At 42.6% G+C, this 9,298-nt stretch overlaps 1 protein-coding gene across 2 annotated transcripts; it reads right to left on the minus strand.

Annotated features, from left to right (window-relative positions):
- Positions 1 to 8,712, minus strand: LOC121537850 (chymotrypsin-like elastase family member 1). 2 transcript variants are annotated; one of them, XM_041845456.2, is made up of 5 exons: positions 8,522 to 8,712; positions 3,739 to 3,976; positions 3,380 to 3,642; positions 2,239 to 2,384; positions 1 to 367 (listed from the first exon to the last, which is right to left on the minus strand). In XM_041845456.2, the coding sequence occupies exons 1-5, from the start codon at positions 8,616 to 8,618 to the stop codon at positions 122 to 124; spliced, it is 990 nt and encodes a 329-aa protein (XP_041701390.1). In that variant the 5' UTR covers positions 8,619 to 8,712; the 3' UTR covers positions 1 to 121. The 2 variants fall into 2 exon arrangements, with proteins under 2 accessions (XP_041701390.1, XP_041701391.1); XM_041845457.2 differs by lacking the exon at positions 2,239 to 2,384 and having other exon boundaries at positions 2 to 367.
- Between the last annotated feature and the right edge of the window lie 586 nt (positions 8,713 to 9,298).

Raw genomic sequence — 9,298 nt, forward strand, 5'->3', positions numbered from 1 at the left:
CAACATCCTTTGCTCCATACTTTTATTTATTTATAGTATATGTTTAGTTTTCAATATTTAGACTGCTCTCAAATGAAATTATTTAAAAAATTAACACAACATTTAACTGGTGTGGAAACTGTCAAATCACTATTTTAGCTAAGCTGGACAGCAAAAAGCACAAAAATGGCCAAAGAGTGAAATGGAGCAAGGATGGGGGGGCGCTGTTCCCAAGTTCTCTTTGAATCCAGTAGAAATGCTTGCTCACTCTGAGGTAAATGTTGGCCTGCCGAGGCACACCACAGTCCTTGGTATACACCCGCACCCCATAGACGTAGTAGCGGTTCTTTGCAGGCATAAAGCAGCTCACAGGGCCCCCAAGATTCATCTGAGAACAACAAGCGATAAGCAAACATTTAAACATAACATAAGTACTTTGTGACTTGGGATTCCTGTTCTTTCAGGAGGTGATTTTCTTAGAAGAATATTCATTATCATAACATGTATTTTTAAATCATAACTATACTGAACAAAAATATAAACACAACATGCAACCATTTAACATTTTAGTAGACACTCTTATCCAGAGCGACTTACAGTTAGTGAATGCATGTTTAAAAAAATATATATTTATACTGGCCCCCCGTGGGAAACGAACCCACATCCCTGCCGGCCAAACCCGCCCCTACCTTGGACCAATTGTGCGCCGCCCATGGGTCTCCCGGTCGCGGCCGGCTGCGACAGAGCCTGGACTCGAACCAGGATCTCTAGTGGCACAGCTAGCACTGCGATGCAGTGCCTTAGACCACTGCGCCACTCGGGAGTTACAGTTCATATAAGGAAATCAGTCAATTGAAATAAATTCATTAGGCCCTAATCTATGGATTTCACATGCCTGGGAATACTGATATGCATCTGTTGGTCACAGATACTGTACCTTGAAAAAAAAAAAAGTAGGGGCGTGGATAAGAAAACCAGTCAGTATCTGGTGTGACCACCATTTGCCTCATGCAGCGTGACACATCCCGTTCGCATAGAGTTGATCAGGCTGTTGAGTGTGGCCTGTGGAATGTTGTCCTACTCCTCTTCAATGGCTGTGCGAAGTTGCTGGATATTGGCAGGAACTGGAACACACTGTCGATCCAGAGCATCCCAAACCTGCTCAATGGGTGACATGTCTGGTGAGTATGCAGGCCATTGAAGAACTAGGACATTTTCAGCTTCCAGGAATTTTGTACAGATCCTTGCGACATGGGGCCGTGCATTATCATGCTGAAACATGAGGTGATGTAGCTCAGTTGGTAGAGCATGGCGCTTGCAACGCCAGGGTTGTGGGTTTGGTTCCCACGGGGGGCCAGTATGAAAAATGTATGCACTCACTAACTGGATAAGAGCGTCTGCTAAATGACATAAATGTAAAATATGATGGTGGCGGATGAATGGCACGACAATGGGCCTCAGGATCTCATCACGGTATCTCTGTGCATTCAAATTGCCATCGATAAAATGCAATTGTGTTCGTTGTCCATAGCTTATGCCTGCCCAAACCATAACCCCACTGCCACCATGGGGCACTTTGTGCACAACGTTGACATTAGCAAACCGCCATACACGTGGTCTGCGGTTGTGAGGCTGTTTGGACGTACTGCCAAATTCTTTAAAACGACGTTGGAGGCGGCTTATGGTAGAGAAATTAACATTCAATTTTCTGGCAACAGCTCTGGTGGACATTCCTGCAGTAAGCATGCAAATAGCACGCTCCCTCAACTTGAGACATCTGTAGCATTGTGTTGTGACAAAACTGCACATTTTAGAGTGGCCTTATATTGTCCCCAGCACAAGGTGCACTTGTATAATGATTATGCTGTTTAATCAGCTTCTTGATATACCACACCTGTCAGGTGGATGGATTATCCTGGCAAAAGAGAAACGCTCACTAACAGGGATGTAAACAAATTTGAGAGAAAAAAGCTTTTTGTGCATATGAAACATTTCTGGGATCTTCTATTTCAGCTCTTGAAACATGAAACAACACTTTTACGTGTTGCGTTTATAACTATTTTCTGTGTATAACTGATGTAATCCATGATTCCTAACTAACACGTTATCTAAAATGTAATTCGGAGATTAAACAAAGTGTAGGACATGACTGCGTCCCAAATGGGCCAGGGCTCTGGTCGAAAGTGGTGCAGGGAATAGGGTGCCATTTGGGACGCATCCCATGTCTGAACGTAACGGGTTGTTTCGGCCTCGGTTTACCTCACAACCATCAGGACCACCCATGCCACTGGGATGAGGCATACAAAACATGTCCCTAGCCACTTTGTAGTTCTGCCAGGTAGGCATGTTACACCTGGGATTGCCAATTTCCTTCACTTCGGCTTCTTGTAAAATGCTGGTGTTTGCTGTCAAAGAGCAAATAGGTTAACCGTGATTTGTGTTAAAGGCTTATACACTATAATCGTTTTGTTTTTAATACACTGAGAGTACAAAACATTAAGGACACCTTCTCTTTCCATGACAGACTGACCAGGTGAATTCAGGTGAAAGCTATGATCCCTTATTGATGTCACTTGTTAAATCCACTTCAATCAGTGTAGATGAAGGGGAGGAGACAGGTTAAAGAAGGATTTTTAAGCCTTGACGTGGATTGTGTGTTATTCAGAGGGTGAATGGGCAAGACAAAATATGTAAATAGGCCTTTGAATGGGTTATGGTAGTAGGTGCCAGGTGCACCGGTTTGTGTCAAGAACAGCAACGCTGCTGGGTTTTTCACGCTCAACAGTTTTACAGTGTGAATCAAGAATGGTCCACCACCCAAAAGACAACCAGCCAACTTGACACAACTGTGGGAAGCATTGGAGTCAACACGGGCCAGCATCCCTGTGGAATGCTTTCGACACCTTGTAGAGTCCATGCACCGACGAATTGTGCCTATTCTGAGGGAAAAGGGGTGCAACACAACTCAATATTAGGAAGGTGTTCCTAATGTTTGGTATACTAAGTGTATATGATAGTTATAGAAAGAAGCAGACTGACTGCTATTAAAAAACAACATTTTCCTCTAAATTAACCACCAGCTGTCTGGCAAATAGTACTCTAAGTCTAACCCATAGAGAGAGAACTGTTTTATATCTATAGTCTAACCCAATGGTTAGACTACCACCAACTGAATTTTGCTCTGCCCGGAGTACCCCTGAAGTACCCCCTCGTGCATTTTACCAGTAGGCCTATGGTCTCATGAGTCTTCTCAAGTACCCCCTGTGGATAGGCCTAGTACCCCTGGTTGGGAACCACTGCTCTAACTTATGTCTGACCATCATTTCAAGCCCCCTGCAGCAGGCTGTGGCCAGCTCTACTTTGCCGATGTAAAGCAGTGTAATTTTGTTGTAGGACTTACCATTGGGCCCTGCATAGCCTGTGATGTGGCAGATACTGTAATGATGTTCTTCAACATTGGAGTCATCTGGGATGCAAATTCCATCCACAAAGGTGTTGAATACAAGGGAGGGTTTCAACTTCAGAAGTGCAATGTTGTATCGCAGTGTGATAGGATTAAAACGCTTGTGCCGAACTATCCTCTCAATTTGTAATTCCTGTGTGTTAGCGTCATTGTGGTTTGCATCCGTGGTCCCAGCTTTGACTACCAGGTTGCTCGAATGGCTGCAACAAAAAGCGCAAAAGAAATGTTTCTGAAAAAGACAACTGCTAAAGTAGCTAAATGGTAGACACTTAATATATGCTGTCGTGTGTATATACCGATGCTGTGGTGCATGAACACATATGGCAGCTGTCAGTATCCAGTCCTGGCTGATGATGACTCCTCCACAGTGATGCTGGAAAGGATCTGCTGCGGTCGGGCGGTGCATGATGGAGACTTGCCATGGCCAAATACTAGGGTCAATTGGAGTGCCACCAACGAACCGACCACCACCATTATCATCATAGTCAGATGGCATCATCGTTGATGGTCTCTCTGGTCTCTTTCCACAATTCACTAAATATGATGACAAGAACCACAATCCTGAGTTTGTGCTTCGGCCTATGTAGCTGCTTCTGGCTAATGGCAGACAGCCCAGCCATTTGAGTTGGTACATGAAGCTGATCGGGCTGGGGAAACGTTACCACACAAGTAGGCCTAACTTTACTGACAATCCTATGTATGGCAACAAAAACATAAATACCAGCAATGGAGTAGCATTATGATTAGGCTAGCTATGACAGATAGCTACAGTGGGGAGAACAAGTATTTGATACACTGCCGATTTTGCAGGTTTTCCAACTTACAAAGCATGTAGAGGTCTGTAATTTTTATCATAGGTACACTTCAACTGTGAGAGACGGAATCTAAAACAAAAATCCAGAAAATCACATTATATGATTTTTAAGTAATTAATTTGCATTTGCATATTGCATGACATAAGTATTTGATACATCAGAAAAGCAGAACTTAATATTTGGTACAGAAACCTTTGTTTGCAATTACAGAGATCATACGTTTCCTGTAGGTCTTGACCAGGTTTGCACACACTGCAGCAGGGAGCCCACTCCTCCATACAGACCTTCTCCAGATCCTTCAGGTTTCGGGGCTGTCGCTGGGCAATACAGACTTTCAGCTCCCTCCAAAGATTTTCTATTGGGTTCAGGTCTGGAGACTGGCTAGGCCACTCCAGGACCTTGAGATGCTTCTTACGGAGCCACTCCTTAGTTGCCCTGGCTGTGTGTTTCGGGTCGTTGTCATGCCGGAAGACCCAGCCACGACCCATCTTCAATGCTCTTACTGAGGGAAGGAGGTTGTTGGCCAAGATCTCGCGATACATGGCCCCATCCATCCTCCCCTCAATACGGTGAAGTCGTCCTGTCTCCTTTGCAGAAAAGCATCCCCAAAGAATGATGTTTCCACCTCCATGCTTCACGGTTGGGATGGTGTTCTTGGGGTTGTACTCATCCTTCTTCTTCCTCCAAACACGGCAAGTGGAGTTTAGACCAAAAAGCTCTATTTTTGTCTCATCAGACCACATGACCTTCTCCCATTCCTCCTCTGGATCATCCAGATGGTCATTGGCAAACTTCAGACGGGCCTGGACATGCACTGGCTTGAGCAGGGGGACCTTGCGTGCGCTGCAGGATTTTAATCCATGACGGCGTAGTGTGTTACTAATGGTTTTCTTTGAGACTGTGGTCCCAGCTCTCTTCAGGTCATTGATCAGGTCCTGCCGTGTAGTTCTGGGCTGATCCCTCACCTTCCTCATGATCATTGATGCCCCACGAGGTGAGATCTTGCATGGAGCCCCAGACTGAGGGTGATTGACCGTCATCTTGAACTTCCTCCATTTTCTAATAATTGCGCCAACAGTTGTTGCCTTCTCACCAAGCTGCTTGCCTATTGTCCTGTAGCCCATCCCAGCCTTGTGCAGGTCTACAATTTTATCCCTGATGTCCTTACACAGCTCTCTGGTCTTGGCCATTGAGGAGAGGTTGGAGTCTGTTTGATTGAGTGTGTGGACAGGTGTATTTTATACAGGTAACAAGTTCAAACAGGTGCAGTGAATACAGGTAATGAGTGGAGAACAGGAGGGCTTCTTAAAGAAAAACTAACAGGTCTGTGAGAGCCGGAATTTTTACTGGTTGGTAGGTGATCAAATACTTATGTCATGCAATAAAATGCAAATTAATTACTTAAAAATCATACAATGTGATTTTCTGGATTTTTGTTTTAGATTCCGTCTCTCACAGTTGAAATGTACCTATGATAAAAATTACAGATCTCTACATGCTTTGTAAGTAGGAAAACCTGCAAAATCGGCAGTGTATCAAATACTTGTTCTGTACGTCAGTTTAGCTGAGCCCCTTATAGAATTAGAATTAGGAAAACTTTACTGTCGCAATGTGGAAATTTTTCTTGGGCTTCATCACATAAAAACCAAGATTAATACACCATCATGAGCGCATAATTCTCGAGATCAATAAATAAACCATACAAAGTACAAAAGTGTTATCGTACCGGTGCAGTTCAATGTTCCTATGTGTTGCGTCATTGGTCTAAAACTGTAATCATCATGAAGAGATCCTCATTTAAAATACATGAATGGTCAAAGACATTAATCATCATCATCATCATTAACAAGACTGAAGGGCACCTAGTCATCTACAGTTGAAGTCGGAATTTACATACACCTTAGCTAAATACATTTAAACTCAGTTTTTCACAATTCCTGACATTTAATCCTAGTAAAAATTCCCTGTTTTAGGTCAGTTAGGATCTCCACTTTATTTTAAGAATGTGAAATGTCAGAATAATAGTAGAGAGAATGATTTATTTCAGCTTTTATTTATTTCATCACATTCCCAGTGGGTCAGAAGTTTACATACACTAAATTAGTATTTGGTAGCATTGCCTTTATATTGTTTAACTTGGGTCAAACGTTTCAGGTAGCCTTCCACAAGCTTCCCACAATAAGTTGGGTGAATTTTGGCCCATTCCTCCTGACAGAGCTGGTGTAACTGAGTCAGGTTTGTAGGCCTCCTGGCTCGCACAAACTTTTTCAGTTCTGCCCATTTGCAACCAATCTTTAACTTCCTGACTGATGTCTTAAGATGTTGCTTCAATATATCCACATAATTTTCCTTCCTCAAGATGCCATCTATTTTGTGAAGTGTACCAGTCCCTCCTGCAGCAAAGCACCCCCACAGCATGATGCTGCCACCCCCGTGCGTCACGGTTGGGATGGTGTTCTTCGGCTTGCAAGCCACCCCCTTTTTCCTCCAAACATAACGATGGTCATTATGGCCAAACAGTTCTATTTTTGTTTCATCAGACCAGAGGACATTTCTCCAAAAAGTAAGATATTTGTCCCCATGTGCAGTTGCAAACCGTAGTCTGGCTTTTTTTATGGCGGTTTTGGAGCAGTGGCTTCTTCCTTGCTGAGCGGCCTTTCAGGTTATGTCGATATAGGACTCGTTGTACTGTGGATAGAGATACTTTTGTACCTGTTTCCTCCAGTATCTTCACAAGGTCCTTTGCTGTTGTTCTGGGATTGATTTGCACTTTTCACACCAAAGTACATTCATCCCTAGGAGACAGCACGCGTCTCCTTCCTTAGCGGTATGACGGCTGCGTGGTCCCATGGTGTTTATACTTGCGTACTATTGTTTGTACAGATGAACGTGGTACCTTCAGGCATTTGGATATTGCTCCCAAGGATGAACCAGACTTGTGGAGGTCTACAATTTTTTCTGAGGTCTTGGCTGATTTCTTTTGATTTTCCCATGATGTCAAGCAAAGAGGTACTGAGTTTGAAGGTAGGCCTTGAAATACATCCACAGGTACACCTCCAATTGACTCAAATGATGTCAATTAGCCTATCCGAAGCTTCTAAAGCCATGACATCATTTTCTGGAATTTTCCAAGCTGTTTAAAGGCACAGTCAGCTTAGTGTATGTACACTTCTGACCCGCTGGAATTGTGATACAGTGAATTATAAGTGAAGTAATCTGTCTGTAAACAATTGTTGGAAAAATTACTTGTGTCATGCACAAAGTAGATGCCCTAACCGTTAACAAGACATTTGTGGAGTGGTTGAAAAACGAGTTTGAATGACTCCAACCTAAGTGTATGTAAACTTCCGACTTCAACTGTACGTGATTTCAGTCATTAAAATGTGCATCATGGTCCGAGACCATCAACAACAACAAAAAACTCATCATCACAATGAATTTCATTATGCAGTACAAAACGAAAGTCCAGTTCTGATTCAGCATTTAATGTGCTTATTGCACTTGAAACAAAATACGTTTTGTATATATTCTTAGTAGCCCTCGGCATCCTAAACCCCCTCCCTGATTGGTGCTTCTCAAACTCTGGGAATAGTGGGTGGGAGGGGTCATTTGTAATGGTCAGTGCTTTCCTCTAGCACATATGTCACTACTACTCTGGACAGTCTTTTGCTGTTCTTGGCACTAAGGTTGCCATACCATGTGGTCATATTGAAGCAAAGAATACTTTCTACCAGACTTTTGTACACCATTTCAAAATTGTGCTAGCTCACACCGAAGCTGTTTAAGTTCCTAATCAGGTAAAAATCCAGCGTTGCCTCCTAAAAATATAGTCAGTGTTCATAGTACAATTCAGAGTGCCCAAGTATTTCGTACTGTCAACTAGCTAACGTAACAGGTTGACCACTGACAGTAACAGGTTTGAATAGGGAGGAGTCCTTTTTGTTGGAAATTATCTATTTTGTTTTACCAACATTGATTACCAGGGCACTTTCCTGGCACCAGTTCTGAAGAGACATGGCATGATTAAAATACAGGTTTTCATTATAGTCTCCCCCTCAAGCTGAAGGACAACTAGAGCCATATCATCAGCATATTTGAATAGGCTAAAACATTGTATTGAATCATGATTTCGTTTGTATAGGCAGAAAATAATACAGGTGTATATGTGTGTATATATAATACACCTAGTATAATACAGGTATATCAGCCAAGGAATGTTTGTTTACTAACGTTAGCTAAGCTAAACTCTGTGCTAGCTACTTACGGTCCGCTGTAAACATTTCCTCCAAAGTGGCCAAATACAAGATAACACAAACTCCTGCGATGGCTATCAAAATGAACAATTTGGCACAGGAGTTCATCTTAGCAAAGTAGGTTAGCTAGATTTAGCTAGCTAGCTGGCTTGACCAGGCGTTCGCTAACTAGCTACATTGACAAGCTCTGGTACAAGAAGTGTCTTTATTCAAACGGTCAAAAACTGTTACATTGGATGAAGCACTACCATCATTGGTCATTGACTGCGCGCCACACCACAGAGCACCGTGATTGGTGAACTCAAGTCGTTATATACACAATGTAACGATTTGTAAAGAGTCCAGTCCACTTTGCAGTGGAGGCTGTGTATTATATGCCTATGTATGTAGTATATGCCTATGTGCAGGCCAACCAAAACGGTGTCATTGCAACATATTTTTTCTTATTATTTTAAACAGCTTTTTTTTGCACATGTAGCTAAATCCAACAAAATTAGAACAATTACTATTAATACCCGGTGCGCGAGATGGTTGGAGTTGTCAACAAAGCAGCATGACATTGACAGAAATATGATGTCAACTTTTTGAACTACCGGTAGTTTATTTGATTATATATATAAAGCGATCTGTGCATTTGAACAACAGCATAAATACACCTATTTCACATTTGTATGTCAAAAACCGAATGATCACTGCTGCACATGCTGCCACTGTTTTGAACAGATTAGATTATACTAGAACGAGCAGCCAGCTCACGAACAAAAGAGTGCACCAGGGAGAACACAACA

Source organism: Coregonus clupeaformis, chromosome 24 (assembly GCF_020615455.1).
Source record: "Coregonus clupeaformis isolate EN_2021a chromosome 24, ASM2061545v1, whole genome shotgun sequence".
NCBI lineage: Eukaryota > Metazoa > Chordata > Actinopteri > Salmoniformes > Salmonidae > Coregonus > Coregonus clupeaformis.